A 17,119-nucleotide genomic window follows, 5' to 3' on the forward strand; every position below is an offset into this window, starting at 1 on the left:
GGGTTGAACCTGACATGGTCTGCCATACTTTTTATTTGTGTTCACTTTGACCCTAAGAAGCAATAATCAGAGGGTCTGCTCTGCCGGAAACATCGAGAAAAAAAATTGTGGCCATTTTAGTGCATGTACCCTTCATTTTTTGACAAAAAATTACATTACATTAAAAAATTACAAAATCATTTTTTGGAAAATTACAATTTTAGTTCAAAGGCCTCGTTCAATTCAATTCAATTCATTTTTATTTATATAGCGCCAAATACAACAAATGTCATCTCAAGGCACTTAGATAATAAAGTCCAATTCAAGCCAATTGGAATTCAATTAATTGTAATCATAATTATTCATAAAATAATCCAATTCGTTCATATAGAGCCAATTCAAAAACAGTTTCCTAGCTAAGAAAACCAACAGATTGCACTGAAAACTTTTTGTTTTTCGGTCCAATCTCCCGGCCTGAGCGGCGTGCCTGAGGCGACTGTGGAGAGAAACGACTCCCTTTTAACAGGAAGAAACCTCTGGCAGAACCAGACTCAGGAAGGGTGGCCATCCGCCTCCACCAGCTGGGGTTTGAGAAGTCAGAAGGGGGGGGGGTCATAATTTGGGGGAATAATTGATTGCCAATGAAGTAAAGATGAAAATATTGGAAAAAAGTGAAAAAACGCCTGATTTCTTTGCATTAAATTGAGTCAAAATCATGTAGACATGTATTTTAAGAGTTATAATTTAATTGGATGTTGTCTCCACATGTGTTCCGTGCATCTGGAACGCATTTATTGACCGAACCCACTGAGGATTGGTGGAAAATTGTAATTTTCCAACATTTTCTATCAAAAAATGAAGGGTACATACACTAATTTTTTTTCGCGATGTTTCCGGCAGAGCAGACCCTCTGATTATTGCTTCTTAGGGTCAAAGTGAACACAAATAAAAAGTATGGCAGACCATGTCAGGTTATTACCACCTACCTGAGGTCTTATCGGAGGGCGTTTTACAGATGGCTTCAGACACCTTCGTTTTGATATTTCCCAAGTTGTTGAAGTTCCGAACGGTGAAGAGTTTCTCCGGGTCGCCGGTGATCTGCAGGAGCTGCAGGTCGTACACATCTCCAATCGCTATGACTAATATCTCAATCCCAATGTTCCTGAGTTCCTCAGCATCGAGGTCCACGTCATCGTGGGAATCGCCATCTGTGACCAGCACCAGCGTCTTTGGGACGTCCGTGCGGCCGCCCCGCGAAGCCTTAAAATAAGCCATAACAAAGCGCAGGGCTTCCCCGATGTACGTGTCTCCCCCGCGGTATTCCAGGTTGAGGACGTGTTTGACCATGTCTTGGCTTTGGCTGTACGTGTCGAGGTAAAACTCGTGCTGAGGGTCGTCGCTGAACTGCACGAGTCCGACGCGCACAAAGTCCTTACCGACGTCAAAATTATTGATGACCTCTGCGGTAAAGTTCAGCACGAGCTTGTGCTCGTCCGGGTTGATGCTGCTGGAGTAGTCGAGCATGAAGACCACGTCCGACTTGTCACAGGCTGCCGAAGAAAAGCAGAGAACACGTTACCAACAGCTGATAAAGATTCACTGCGTCTAACTCTTTGTGCGTTCTTAACATTGTGTTTACTCCCCTTTGTCCTACCAAAGCCCCAAAATAAAGCAACTTAATTGAATTTTAAATCCAAAATCTATTTTTGTATGATGAAACCACCTGTTATTTATCTATTCAACTCAATTCAATACATTTTTTATCATGTATTTTTTGTTACACAATACAAAAAGACAATCACCAGTTTTCAGGATTACACTTTTTTTTTTTTTTTGGTCAGTTGGACCAACAGTTTTCTTGTTTTCTCAGTTTTCTTTTACATAATAAAGGTTTATTATTGCTATTATATGAATGTGAAGTAATTACTTCTGAATTAATTATATTGAAAGGGCAAAAAAACAGTCAACTTTTTTCTGGTGTTTAAATGTTTTTATAATTCACGGGTCAAAAATGACCCATAAGACAATCTTTGTACCCTAGTGGTGTACAGCCCACATGGAAACATAAACAAAAATAAAGTGTGACTTTTTCTAATTATGGGGTCCCTAAGGTATTTTTTCTACAGCTAAACATGGTGGTGGCTCACTTTGGACCCGTAGGACAACAGGAGGGTTAAAACTAGGGCTGGGCAACGATTAAACGATTCTGTCGTTTCTGTTTGTGTTCTGGGAGGACATTATTGTATATGCGCACATTTTTTATTTTTTATTTTTATTTTGGACCCTCACCTTGTTTAGTAGTGTTGCAGATGAGAGACGACATATTCTTGTACAGAGTCTCCAGCTCCTTGAAATTATCTACAAAGAAAACTTTGGACTTGTCTCCACCGGCCATAGTCTCCAGCTGCTCCCTGATGGCGTCCTTCACTCCGATGCTGATGACGGAAACGCCGTCCTTCCGCAGAGCGTCGGACGTCTCCTTCAGCTTGTGATGGTCAGTGGCATCCCCGTCTGTAATGACCATGAGGACCTGGGGCACCTTGAGCTTTTTCCGGCCCCCGTGTTCCTCGTGAAAGAACCGTAAGGAGTATTTCAAAGCTGCGCCCGTGTAGGTGTTGCCGGTTGGCAGCACCAAATCGTTCACTGCCTGAAGAACCTGTCCTCTGGACCCAAAGGCGTTCAGTTCAAACTTGGCCTCGGCCGAGTCTGAGTAGAGGATGACCCCGATGCGAGTCTCGCTCTGGCCCACCGTGGTCAGGTTCACGATTGAGTTCATAAATGTCTGCATGCTTCTGAACTGGTCCAGACTTATGCTTGTGGAACCGTCCACCAGGAACATAATATCAGCTTTTTCCGTCTTCTTGCAATCTGTCAGCAGAGAAAATAAAGAACTGATCAGCACTCATGACAAGAAGAAGTGTTTTAGAAATTATTCTGTACCGTTGGCCAATCAGAACCCAATGTTGGCCAGTCAAACCCGTTGAACCCAATGTACCGTTGGCCAGTCAAACCCGTTGAACCCAATGTACCATTGGCCAGTCAAACCCGTTGAACGCAATGTACTGTTGGCCAGTCAAACCCGTTGAACCCAATGTACCGTTGGCCAGTCAAACCCGTTGAACGCAATGTACCGTTGGCCAGTCAAACCCGTTGAACCCAATGTATCGTTGGCCAGTCAAACCCCTTGAACCCAATGTACAGTTGGCCAGTCAAATCCGTTGAACCCAATGTACTGTTGGCCAGTCAAACCCGTTGAACGCAATGTACCGTTGGCCAGTCAAACCCGTTGAACCCAATGTACCGTTGGCCAGTCAAACCCATTGAACCTAATGTACCGTTGGCCAGTCAAACCCCTTGAACTCAATGTACCGTTGGCCAGTCAAACCCCTTGAACCCAATGTCTGAGTAATGTCGGGTGCTACTCTCACCTCTTTGTGGATCACAAAACTTTAAGGCCAGCTTGCTGTCCAGCTCTTCCAGGGAGTCGAAGTTTTTCCGATTGAACACGTGGTCTGACGAACCACTGATGTCCAGCAGCTGCTTGGAGTTGGCATCCAGCACTCCAACTGTGTATATCGTCACTCCTTTGGCCCTCAGAGCTTGAGCTGGACCCCGGACCTCGTCTTTCGCACTGCCGGCAGTTATCATCACCAGAATCTGCGACACACCCGGGCGCCCTCCTCTGGATGCACCAAAGTAGTCGGACACCTCTGAGATGGCTTTCCCCGGGTGGACGCCTGCTTTCACATGCCCCATTTGATCGATCTTTCTCATTATTTCTTCCTTGCTGTGGTATTCGTTGAGGTCAAACTCCAGCTTAGGATTGGTGCTGAACTGCATGACACCGATGTGCACCCCGTCAGGCCCAATCAGGGACTTGCTGATGACGGATTTTATGAAATGCTTCATTTTCTTGAAGTCTTCGTCAGAGATGATCTCAGAGCTATCGGTTAAGAAGAAGATGTCACTGGGGACGTCTTTACAGACTGTGGGCACAGAGAGTGAAGCTGTTAGGGTTGCGTCTGGAGGAAGTGGACCGGTCCTGATTCTGTCTAACCGGTCCTAATTCTGTCAAACAGGAAGTGGACCCTAACCTAACCCTACCCTAACCCTACCCTAACCCCAACCCTACTCTAACTGTAACCCTAACCCTAACCTTACTCTAACCCTAACCTAACCCTAACCCTACTCTAACCGTAACCCTAACCCCAACCCTACTCTAACCCTAACCTAACCCCAACCCTACTCTAACCCTAACCTAACCCTAACCCTACTCTAACCCTAACCTAACCCCAACCCTACTCTAACCCTAACGTAACCCTAACCCCAACCCTACTCTAACCCTAACCTAACCCTAACCCTACTCTAACCCTAACCTAACCCCAACCCTACTCTAACCCTAACCTAACCCTAACCCTACTCTAACCCTAACCTAACCCCAACCCTACTCTAACCCTAACCTAACCCCAACCCTACTCTAACCCTAACCTAACCCCAACCCTACTCTAACCCCAACCTAACCCTAACCCTACTCTAACCCTAACCTAACCCTAACCCCAACCCTACTCTAGCCCTAACCTAACCCCAACCCTACTCTAACCCTAACCTAACCCCAACCCTACTCTAACCCTAACCTAACCCCAACCCTACTCTAACCCTAACCTAACCCCAACCCTACTCTAACCCTAACCTAACCCTAACCCTACTCTAACCCTAACCTAACCCTAACCCTACTCTAACCCTACCCCTAAACTGAAGTTTTGTAATGAAACATGTGGAAGCTTTACTCTGGCCCTCTGTTTACAGGATACTCTGAGCTTCCACTGTTCTTACCTTCTGGAGCACAGATCTCCGTGACGATGCCATTACTGATGGACTTCAAGGCATCAAAATTACTGACACTGAAAGTTCTCTTGGAATCGCCAGCAATTTCATTCAGCTGCGTCTTGTTGGATTCCTTCACTCCGATAGCGAAGATGGTGACACCCCGTGCCCTGAGTTTTTCTGCTGGATCTTTGACTTTATCCATGGACTCTCCATCGGTGATCACGACCAGGTACTCTGGGACCCGCCGAGCGGCCGCGGCCTCCTCAAACAAAGGCCCCATGAATGACAGCGCTAACCCCGTGTTGGTCCCACCTCCCAAGTGTCTCATCCTGTTCACAGCTATTTTCATGGTCTCAACATTTGAGTGCTTCTTCAGATCAAACTCAAGAGTAGCTGAAGTGGAGTATTTCACCAGCCCTATGCGAACATGATTCAGCCCGATTCGAAATGTATCAAGAAACTCAGTGATGAACATCTGCATGTCCTTGAAGTCCAGGTTACCAATGCTTCCAGAGTCATCGATGAGGAAGTAGATGTCCGCTTCGTCGGTTTGAACACATGCTGGAGAGAAAACAACAGTTAGTTCTTAGCTCAAATAAAGGGGCGGATAACGGGAATATGTAAAAGGTTTGACTCTTCTGGATGGATGGGGTGGGCAGGCTATTATCACCACCTCCAACCTGAACACTGAGGACTTCTGTTTTTTTCAGAACTAATTAAAAATCATTAAGCACTTTTTTAAATCATTTGAGCAAGATTTTAATATTCCTCAAAAAGATTTTTTTCAAATATCTTCAAAATTCATCATTTTATAGGGTCTCTTCTGAGGACAGGCAAGATTTGCCTGGGATTGTCCGAATTGGAAAACATAATAATTTTGGCTAAATCTCCTAAGAGACTAATTTCAAAGATTTATGTTTCACTTCTTTATTTTGATTCTTCAAGCTATGACTCTTTGAAGTTGAACGCGATCTGGAGGTGACGTTCAATCCTGTTGACTGGGACAGGATCTGTAGCGGGGTCTTCCCTAAATGTACCTCAATCTCCATACATGAACAGAACTTTGCATTTTTTTTAAGAACCTATTACACACCCGTTCGCCTCCAGAGAATGTTTCCTGGCACCTCTAACCTTTGCTATCAATGTAAAATACATTAAAATGCATCTTTGACGCAAATACCAAGTCTTTGTTGATAATTCTCATATTTCTGGCTAAAAAATGGATTTTGCTGTCAACTCCATGTGTTTAACACAGATTTCTGCTCTTATTCCTCTTGAGAAGTTGACTCTTGACCTTAACCATAAATCAGACAAGTTTTGGAGGATCTGGGAACCACTGAACTCCTTCTTACAGAAACTTTAACTGATCATCGGTCCTAAATCTGTCAAACATAGAAGTGGACCGGTCCTAATTCTGTCTAACCGGAAGGAAGTGGATTAGCTCTGGAGGACACACAATGCTGTGTGTGATATTCATCAGTCTAACAAAATAACTCTGATACTTTATGCATCTAAGAATTTACCAACAGTGGAAGCTAAGCCTGAGATATCTCAGAGTTTGGAGTCATCAAAGGTCAAACCTTCCTTGATGTCGACCCTGGTGTCGATGGCGTTGTCAATGATGTTACTGCACAGGCTTTTCTGCAGCTGCATCTGCAGGTGTCTCAGCTGGGTGAAGCTGTTCACATTGAACACGTGTCTCCCGGGGGGGTGGGACGCCATCTCCTCCAGCTCCGTTTGGTTGGCGTCTTTGATTCCTACAGCAAACACCGTGACGCCGGCCCGACGGAGAGAAAGTGCCGCTTCGCTCACGCTATCCTGGGATTTGCCATCCGTGATCACTACGGCGACCTTCTGGACATCCTCCCGGCTCCCTTGCTCCTTGACGAAGATGGTGTTCAGAGTGAAGTTCAGGGCGGCTCCGGTGTTGGTGCCACCGCGACGATAGGGCAGATAGTTGATGAACTGCAGGATTTCTGCTTTGTCCTTGAACGTGTTGAGGGAGGCCTGAACCGTGGGCTCGGTGTTGTAGGTGACGATGCCCACTCTGACTCTGGCCGAGCCCACTTCGAGGCTGCTGACCACCGACTGCAGGAAACTGCGCATCAGCTGGAAGTTGTCGGGTCCGATGCTTCCCGACTCGTCGACGACGAACACGACGTCTGCGACGTTGGCTCCTTTGCAATCTGTGAAAGAGGTAGAATCATTGAATGGGATCCATCTGCTTCTTTTTTTTTAACAATATGTTAAAAAGAACTGCAGTTTTATATTCTATATTTATAAATATAAAATATTTATATATTTATACATATATATATATATATATATATATTTATATATATATTTACACTTAAATATACTTATATGTATATATGTTTTTTTATATTTTAATATATTTCATATTTTTTTAACAATATGTTAAAAAAAAATCTCCATAACGCACAAACATTGCCACATTTCAAATCCAAACATAAAACTCACCTGTTTAAATTAGCCTATGCATTGTGATTACATTTGCACTGTTTTAATTAAGTTTATTTTATATCTATTTGTTATGTATTTTAAATTGTGTTTGTTTTTATCTAAGATGACGTTGAGTGCCTATAAAAGGCGCCTATAAATACAATTTATTATTATTATTATTATCATTGATATTTGAAATTTTATTCAAACAAAATTTGAATAAAATTTTTATTTTAACATTTGATCCTTTGTGCAGTCTCAACATTGTGTTTACTCCCCTTTGTCCTACCAAAGCCCCAAAATAAATCAACTTAATTGAATTTTAAATCCAAAATCTATTTTGTATGATGAAACCACCTGTTATTTATCTATTCAGCTCAATTCAATACATTTTTTATCATGTATTTTTTGTTACACAATACAAAAAGACAATCAGCAGTTTTCAGAATTACACTTTTTTTTGTTTTTGGTGAGTTTCTCACCTTCAGTAACTGTTTCCACTGGCGATGCCATCAACCTATTCTTCAACTGAGTCACTTTGAGGGAGGTGAATTCATATCCTGGGCTGGCAAAGCGCGACAGGGACTCCTGTGACAAGCTGGCACTGATGCCCGCAACAATCACTCCTGCTGCTTTAACGGCTCTGGCTGCCAAACCCACGGGGTCGTCCGAGTCTTGTCCTGTGACCACGTAGAGGTACTGCTGCGCACCCAGGTGTGCACGGCCCCCCGCGTCGGCAGAAAAAAGCTGAACGGCGTTCAGCAGAGCGCGGCTCAGGTTCTGCGGTTGGTTGGATCGGGTCTGCAGCTTGAAATTTCGAACAGCTTTCATGGTCAGACTTTTGGTTTCGTGAGTATTCAGATTAAATTCGACTTGGGTGTCCTGGCCGTACTGGGCCAAACCAAATCGGTAGGCGGACGGTCCGACGTCGGTCTGATTGACCAGTCTGTGGAGCTCGTTCCTGAAGAGGGAGAACTGTCGTGGGGGTAAGCCGCTGTCCACCAGGAAGAAAAAATCTGCGTACCTGTCTGCCAAAGCTGAAACAAGACAAAGAAAAGGTTATCCAGAGTCCAGACTAAACATGGAGAAGCAGCATTTAGCTGTTATGCTGCAAATAAGTGGAACAAACTGCCAGTGGAGATGAAACTTTCACCAAATGGAGACATTTTTAAATCCAGGTTAAAGACATTTCTGTTCTCATGTGTCTATGCATGAAATCTGCACGATATCTTTGAACTTATCTGGACTGTTGCTTGTTTTTAAATTCATTTTAATTATTTTATTTGTTTCTCTTTATATTCTTTTATGTATTTTAATGCTTCTTCCACTCCCTGCTGCAATGCTTTTATTTTATGTAAAGCACTTTGAATTGTTTGTACATGAAATGTGCTATATAAATAAATTTGATTTGATTTTGATTTGATCCATACTCTAAATGCTGCCGTCTCACCGGAATCAGGCAGCACGCATTGATCCAGGGTTCCCACACTTTCATTGATATATAACTGTTTTAAAATGATATTTTCAGCATTAAGAAGTGGAAAAGTGTTAATCTCACCTAAATGCAATGCTCAGAGCAGATGAATTAAGCATCTGACCTGCAGCCCATCGAGGCAGGTGGAAGTTCATAAAGAAATAAGTTTCTAAGTTTATCAGATCTCTGCCGGACAAGCATAGAATTACACCCACGGTGTCATCTGCAAAGCCTGAAACACTCTTCTTTATTCACCGTGCTTTAAAGAACATGTTCCCACACAGCTGTTCCAGATGTGTAGAAGGTGGACAAAGCCTCTGGGTCTGGCAGGTGAAGCTCATATTTCAGAGTTAAGCCTTTTCTAGCACAAAGGAGAAGCCTCTGTGAAGGTATATATAATAAATATAGAATATATAACCACGAAGGTCCAAATTCGCCTCTAGATGTTCGGACAGAAAAACTCATCTAAACTAATTAAGGATATTGGCATTAATTTAACGTAGTTGGCAGTCTGGCCACTGATGCTTTGAACTCGTGTGCATTTCAAAACTTCCCTTGATGCTAAATGTTTGGCTGCCGTGGTAACTCCAGGACGTTGGACCTTACCTTTCCTCTGCATCTCCATGGAGGTGCACACGGTGCTCAGCAGACTGTCCGTCAGACCCTGCAGAGTCTGGAAGCTGCCGGTGGTGTTGAGGAAGCGCTCCGGCGGGTGGTTGGCGATGCTCTCCAGCTGCTTCCGGTTGTATTCTCCCACCCCGATGCCAAACACCATGACTCCGTGCTGCCGGAGACGCCGGGCCGGAGCCTCCACGTCGTCGAAGGACTCTCCGTCCGTGAGGACCACGGCGACCTGAGGCACCCGCTCACCGGCCCTGCTCCCGGCCTCCTTGGTGAAGTAATGCTCGTGGATGAAATCCAAGGCTTTGCCGGTTTGAGTGCCGCCCGTACGGAAGGGAATCTGTTCGACGGCGTTCAGGAGGGATTTCCTGTCCGTGTGGTCCTTCAGCAGGAACTCCCGGTGAGGCTCGTCGCTGTACTGCGCCAGGCCGACCCGGACTCTGTCAGAGCCGACGTCCAGGTTCTTGATCAGGCTGCGGATGAAGGTTCGAATCTCCTGGAAGCCCTCGGTGGTGATGCTGGAGGAGCCGTCGACCAGGAAGACGATGTCCGCCACCGTGGCGCTTTGACACACTGGAGAAGAAAAGCAGACGAGAGGCAGCAACTTACGTCCCACATCAGTCACATCTGAGGCCTCAATATGGGGTCCTGTTTTATTCAGCCTACATGTTAATAACTTACCAAATGTCTGTAGAAATATAAAGATGCAACCATATGCTGACGACACTGTATTATACTGTCATGCAAATTCAATTCAGAATTCAGAAGCTGCTACACTTCTCTCAGGAGCCACGGTGCCAGTGTCCCATTGGCTCCAAAACTGTTGTTTACATTTGAATGAAACAATAAACAGTCTGTGTGTTTTACTCCCGGCAGCCAACAGCAACCATCAGTCATGGTGGATGCAGAGACACTTGATGTGGTTCAACACTTTAAGTAACTCGGGGTAATCTTTGATTCTAATCTTAATTTTAAGCAACACGTTAAAAAAGTCACAAATACAATTAAATCTAACTTATCAAATTTCAAACACACGAGACCCTTCCTGACTACGGAGTCAGTGATACTTCCTCATATTTCCTGCTGTTATACAACATGGTCACATACACCAGAGAGTACTTTAAAACCAATCAAGTCTCTCTTCAAGAGAACACTTAAAACTCTCGATGAAAAACCTAGACATTACCATTACTGTAAAATGATTAAAAAAGTATAAAATCTTGGACCTTGATAGCTATCAGTTGTTTCTGGATGTCTGTCTCATCTTTAAGTTTTCCAAAGGATTAGCCCCTCCACCATTACAGGATTTCAGAAAGACAAAATCCTCTGGAGTAAACACCAGGGCACAGACCAGAGGAGACCGAGATGTACAGTGGTGCAGGACTAAATTTGGTAAACAGAGCTGGAACATACTCGTGTTAGGGGACAACGGAAGAAATTTAGCAACTGTGCTAACTCCGGCATATTTACATGATTCTCTGCTGATATGTTGATTAATCTGCAGTGTCCTAATCAAATAAATAATAATAATAATAATGTACAAATGTTACAGGAGAGTAAAAGGTTCATTTAAAGGTTAGAAGGTTAAAGATAAATGTCTTTTGTTGGGGCTTAAATTGTGGAATCAGAATCAAGTTTACTGCCAAGTAGGTTTTTACCCTTAAAAGGAATTTGACTCGGTGTAGCTGATGCAGATAATATACAGTACAGACCAAAAGTTTGGACACACCTTCTCATTCAAAGAGTTTTCTTTATTTTCATGACTATGAAGATTGTAGATTCACACTTAAGGCATCAAAACTATGAATTAACACATGTGGAATTATATACTTAACAAAAAAGTGTGAAACAACTGAAAATATGTCTTATATTCTAGGTTCTTCAAAGTAGCCACCTTTTGCTGTGATTACTGCTTCGCACACTCTTGGCATTCTCTTGATGAGCTTCAACAGGTAGTCACCTGAAACGGTCTTCCAACAGTCTTGAAGGAGTTCCCAGAGATGCTTAGCACTTGTTGGCCCTTTTGCCTTCACTCTGCGGTCCAGCTCACCCCAAACCATCTGGATTAGGTTCAGGTCCGGTGACTGTGGAGGCCAGGTCATCTGACGCAGCAGCCCATCACTCTCCTGCTTGGCCAAACAGCCCTTACACAGCCTGGAGGTGTGTTTGGGGTCATTGTCCTGTTGGAAAATAAATGATGGTCCAACTAAACGCAAACCGGATGGAATAGCATGCCGCTGCAAGATGCCGTGGTAGCCATGCTGGTTCAGTATGCCTTCAATTTTGAATAAATCCCCAACAGTGTCACCAGCAAAGCACCCCCACACCATCACACCTCCTCCTCCGTGCTTCACGGTGGGAACCAGGCATGTAGAGTCCATCCGTTCACCTTTTCTGCGTCGCACAAAGACACGGCGGGTGGAACCAAAGATCTCAAATTTGGACTCATCAGACCAAAGCACAGATTTCCACTGGTCTAATGTCCATTCCTTGTGTTCTTTAGCCCAAACAAGTCTCTTCTGCTTGTTGCCTGTCCTTAGCAGTGGTTTCCTAGCAGCTATTCTACCATGAAGGCCTGATTCACACAGTCTCCTCTTAACAGTTGTTCTAGAGATGTGTCTGCTGCTAGAACTCTGTGAGGCATTGACATGGTCTCTAATCTGAGCTGCTGTTAACCTGCGATTTCTGAGGCTGGTGACTCGGATGAACTTATCCTCAGCAGCAGAGGTGACTCTTGGTCTTCCTTTCCTGGGGCGGTCCTCATGTGAGACAGTTTCTTTGTAGCGCTTGATGGTTTTTGCGACTGCACTTGGGTTTTCCCAAAGTTTTCCCAATTTTTCGGACTGACTGACCTTAATTTCTTAAAGTAATGGTGGCCACTCGTTTTTCTTTACTTAGCTGCTTTTTTCTTGCCATAATACAAATTCTAACAGTCTATTCAGTAGGACTATCAGCTGTGTATCCATCTGACTACTGCACAACACAACTGATGGTCCCTGCCCCATTTATAAGGCAAGAAATCCCACTTATTAAACCTGACAGGGCACACCTGTGTAGTGAAAACCATTTCAGGTCACTACCTGTTGAAGCTCATCAAGAGAATGCAGAGTGTGTGCAAAGCAGTAATCACAGCAAAAGGTGGCTACTTTGAAGAAACTAGAATATAAGGCGTATTTTCAGTTGTTTTACACTTTTTTGTTAAGTACATATTTCCACATGTGTTAATTCATAGTTTTGATGCCTTCAGTGTGAATCTACAATGTCAATAGTCATGAAAAGAAAGGAAACTCAGTGAATGAGAAGGTGTGTCCAAACTTTTGGTCTGTACTGTATATATATATATACAGAATATAGACTTACATATACAGAACATAGATATATATATACAGAATATAGACTTATATATACAGAACATAGATATATATACAGAATATAGACTTATATATACAGACTATAGACATATATACAGACAGACTGTGTGTTAATGTAACGCAGGAGGTCTGAACCTAATCCCCCCAAACAAAGATGCTTCTGCAGCTTCAGCCTGAACCTCTGAACCCTCTTCGTCTCCTTTCTGAGTCCACGTGGGGAAACTTTAACGGATGTGAAGGCTGCGCTGACATAAACATTCTGCCTCCGCCTGGACATCTTCACTCTCTACAAATATTTAGATCCATCGCTGTGGAACTATTTCTGTGTGATTGATGAACAAGAAGAGAAAACCTAAAGGTGCGGATGAGCCAAAATGTTTTCGTACGGGACTCAGTTTCCCCTTCGGATCCAACAGTTTGAATAAGAATAAGAGAGAATAACAGCTTCTTTTTGGACGTGCACGTTGATCAGGGGGTGCAGTAACTTATAAGCTCATCAGCTGATACCCCCCCCCCCCCCCCCCCCCAGCATGATTAGTTTCTCACCTGTGACCTGAGCAGCGGCGCCACAGAAGCAGGCAGCAGCGATGAGGCTGAGGAGACCTGCTGTTCCAGCCATGTTGGGACACTTCCTGGTTCCCCTTCTCTCTGCAGGAAGCAGAAGAGTCTGGATGTTGGGACACTTCCTGGTTCCCCTTCTCTCTGCAGGAAGCAGAAGAGTCTGGATGTCGGGACACTTCCTGGTTCCCCTGCTCTCTGCAGGAAGCAGAAGAGTCTGGATGTTGGGACACTTCCTGGTTCCCCTTCTCTCTGCAGGAAGCAGAAGAGTCTGGATGTTGGGACACTTCCTGGTTCCCCTTATCTCTGCAGGAAGCAGAAGAGTCTGGATGTCGGGACACTTCCTGGTTCCCCTTCTCTCTGCAGGAAGCAGAAGAGTCTGGATGTTGGGACACTTCCTGGTTCCCCTGCTCTCTGCAGGAAGCAGAAGAGTCTGGATGTTGGGACACGTCCTGGTTCACCTTCTCTCTGCAGGAAGCAGAAGAGTCTGGATGTTGGGACACGTCCTGGTTCCCCTTCTCTCTGCAGGAAGCAGAAGAGTCTGGATGTTGGGAAAACTGTTATAATTGCAAAACAAATTTGGAAACAACAGAACACCTATTTTATGAATGTGAGACTGTCCAAAATTTGTGGAAATCTCTACATGACTTATTATCATCCAGTTCCATAAACAGGGATTTTTGGTCTTTTCAAAACATCCAAGTAGGCGTAATCCTCAAAGATAAAAAACGCAGAGTTCTTGATAAATAACCTCATCATCATCACTAAATTTTATATTCACAAGTGTCGATAAGCCAAATCCCCACCTTCATGGCTTGCATTAAAAAATTAAATATCCTCGTTACAAAAATGTCTGAAACATATAAATAATCCCCATGCAAATAAATTATACACACTCATAGAAAATATTAACCTGTCCTAACCCCTTGTAACTGTTTAGAAGTTTTTTATTTATTTATTATTTATTTATTATCTTTTTATTAATTTATTTTTATTATCATTATTTATTATCCCCCTTTTTTTATCTTGTGCATTTAAGATCCTTCAATTTTTTTTCTACATGTGGAGGTGTGAATATGTAAAGTTAAAAAAAAAATTTAACTTCTGAGTATGTCATTGTTTTGTCTATGTGACATGTTTGAATAAAATTAAATTAAAAAAAAGAGTGGATGTTGGGAGACTTCCTGGTTATTATTATTAACTTTATTTGCTATAGAGGGACAGTGTACACTAATTGACATTTTACAAAGAAAATGTAAATGCACCCAATTATAGCCAAAAGGCTAGTTTCCATTGGTAGTCCCCCTGCCAGAAGGAGCATGGCAAAATTACCTATTAATTAAAAGAATAAATTACAGCAAAAAAGCAAGCAAAACAGATGTTGGGACACTTGCACAAACATATATATATATATAATATATATCATATATATATGATATATTATACATGAGGACTATATGTATATTATATATACATATATATATATATATATATATATATATATATATATATATGGTGTTGTTGAATAAATCATTACTTTTTATATATATAAAATTTACTTTAGCAGTTGTAAACTGCCTGAAATCAGATTCCACACAAAACAACTGTCCTGCTGTCAAAGCTGTTAAATAACCAGGAATCCATCATCTGTAATGAAGCCACTTTTAAGAATCCATCTGCTCTCACTCTGAGCAGAGCGATGATCTGAGGAAAGGTTCATCTCCCCAGCTGCAGCTCCAGCTCGCACAACCAGGATGAACCATAAAGAATTCTCTCACACCATTAAAGCAACATGCAAAACTCCAAAAATCCAAGTTTCTGCACCTTTTCTGTGATCCTGCAAGATTAAGGAAACATCCAGAGTCACTCACAGTTCTGCTGCTCCACCAGCTCCACCAGCTCCACCAGCACCTTCTGCAGGAGCCCCTGACGCACGGAGCTGCTTTTACATGCTCGTCAGGGGGAGGAGGACCGAGTCAAAGCGCTGAGGGGCCGGGTTCAGCCTCAGACCCCTCCCCCAGAATGATGCACCACAGTCGGAGGACTTTATCCAACATCGGCCTGTGGCTGACACACTTCAGAGGAAGCCTGGAACCAGGCCAGCTGCCTCACCCCACGTGTTAAACTTAATCAGACAGCACCAGTTTACCCTTTCTGTTGTCTTGTGGGTCAAAAGTGAGCCACCACCATGTTTAGCTGTAGAAAAAATACCTTAAACTATCTTTTTCCAACTTGAAATGTTCTGACTTTTCCTAAAGGGACCCCATCATTAGAAAAAGTCACACTTTATTTTTGTTTATGTTTCCATGTGGGCTGTACACCACTAGGGTACAAAGATTGTCTTATGGGTCATTTTTGACCCGTGAATTATAAAAACATTTAAACACCAGAAAAAAGTTCACTGTTTTTTTTCCCTTTCCGTTCCTTTCCTTTCCTTTCCTTTCCTTTCCTTTCCTTTCCTTTCCGTTCCGTTCCGTTCCTTTCCTTTCCTTTCCTTTCCTTTCCTTTCCTTTCCTTTCCTTTCCGTTTTCGTTCCTTTCCTTTCCTTTCCTTTCCTTTCCTTTCCTTTCCTTTCCTTTCCGTTCCTTTCCTTTCCTTTCCTTTCCTTTCCTTTCCTTTCCTTTCCTTTCCTTTCCTTTCCTTTCCGTTCCGTTCCGTTCCGTTCCTTTCCTTTCCTTTCCTTTCCTTTCCTTTCCTTTCCTTTCCTTTCCGTTTTCGTTCCTTTCCTTTCCTTTCCTTTCCTTTCCTTTCCTTTCCTTTCCTTTCCGTTCCTTTCCTTTCCTTTCCTTTCCTTTCCTTTCCTTTCCGTTCCGTTCCTTTCCTTTCCTTTCCTTTCCTTTCCTTTCCTTTCCTTTCCTTTCCGTTCCTTTCCTTTCCTTTCCTTTCCTTTCCTTTCCTTTCCTTTCCTTTCCTTTCCGTTCCGTTCCGTTCCTTTCCTTTCCTTTCCTTTCCTTTCCTTTCCTTTCCGTTCCGTTCCGTTCCGTTCCGTTCCGTTCCTTTCCTTTCCTTTCCTTTCCTTTCCTTTCCGTTCCGTTCCGTTCCTTTCCTTTCCTTTCCTTTCCTTTCCTTTCCTTTCCTTTCCGTTCCTTTCCTTTCCTTTCCTTTCCTTTCCTTTCCTTTCCTTTCCTTTCCTTTCCGTTCCTTTCCTTTCCGTTCCGTTCCGTTCCGTTCCGTTCCGTTCCTTTCCTTTCCTTTCCTTTCCTTTCCTCTCCTCTCCTCTCCTCTCCGTTCCGTTCCTTTCCTTTCCTTTCCGTTCCTTTCCGTTCCTTTCCTTTCCGTTCCTTTCCTTTCCTTTCCTTTCCTTTCCTTTCCTTTCCTTTCCTTTCCTTTCCGTTCCGTTCCTTTCCGTTCCGTTCCGTTCCGTTCCGTTCCGTTCCGTTCCGTTCCTTTCCTTTCCTTTCCTTTCCTTTCCGTTCCGTTCCTTTCCTTTCCGTTCCGTTCCGTTCCGTTCCGTTCCGTTCCGTTCCTTTCCTTTCCTTTCCGTTCCTTTCCTTTCCTTTCCTTTCCTTTCCTTTCCTTTCCTTTCCTTTCCTTTCCTTTCCTTGTCTTTCCTTTCCTTTCCTTTCCTTTCCTTTCCTTTCCTTTCCTTTCCGTTCCTTTCCTTTCCTTTCCTTTCCTTTCCGTTCCTTTCCTTTCCTTTCCTTTCCTTTCCTTTCCTTTCCGTTCCGTTCCGTTCCGTTCCTTTCCTTTCCGTTCCGTTCCGTTCCGTTCCGTTCCTTTCCTTTCCTTTCCTTTCCTTTCCTCTCCTTTCCTTTCCTTTCCGTTCCTTTCCTTTCCTTTCCTTTCCTTTCCTTTCCTTGTCTTTCCTTTCCTTTCCTTTTCTTTC

The 17,119-nt window shown here is 43.4% G+C and overlaps 1 protein-coding gene across 1 annotated transcript in view; it reads right to left on the reverse strand.

Moving 5' to 3' along the window:
• Positions 1-15,211, reverse strand: part of LOC142380459 (collagen alpha-6(VI) chain-like) — a 63,860-nt gene extending 48,649 nt beyond the window's left edge. Inside the window, exons 1-9 of the mRNA XM_075466334.1 lie at positions 15,165-15,211; positions 13,282-13,815; positions 9,350-9,937; positions 7,752-8,306; positions 6,387-6,992; positions 4,813-5,367; positions 3,408-3,965; positions 2,269-2,847; positions 966-1,529 (exon numbers count right to left, since the gene is read on the reverse strand). Coding sequence (XP_075322449.1) covers positions 966-1,529; positions 2,269-2,847; positions 3,408-3,965; positions 4,813-5,367; positions 6,387-6,992; positions 7,752-8,306; positions 9,350-9,937; positions 13,282-13,354 — 4,078 coding nt within the window. The 5' untranslated portion in view covers positions 13,355-13,815; positions 15,165-15,211. The remainder of the gene's footprint in view (positions 1-965; positions 1,530-2,268; positions 2,848-3,407; positions 3,966-4,812; positions 5,368-6,386; positions 6,993-7,751; positions 8,307-9,349; positions 9,938-13,281; positions 13,816-15,164) is intronic.
• Positions 15,212-17,119: the final 1,908 nt, after the last annotated feature.

The sequence above is a fragment of the Odontesthes bonariensis genome, chromosome 5 (assembly GCF_027942865.1).
Source record: "Odontesthes bonariensis isolate fOdoBon6 chromosome 5, fOdoBon6.hap1, whole genome shotgun sequence".
Lineage (NCBI taxonomy): Eukaryota > Metazoa > Chordata > Actinopteri > Atheriniformes > Atherinopsidae > Odontesthes > Odontesthes bonariensis.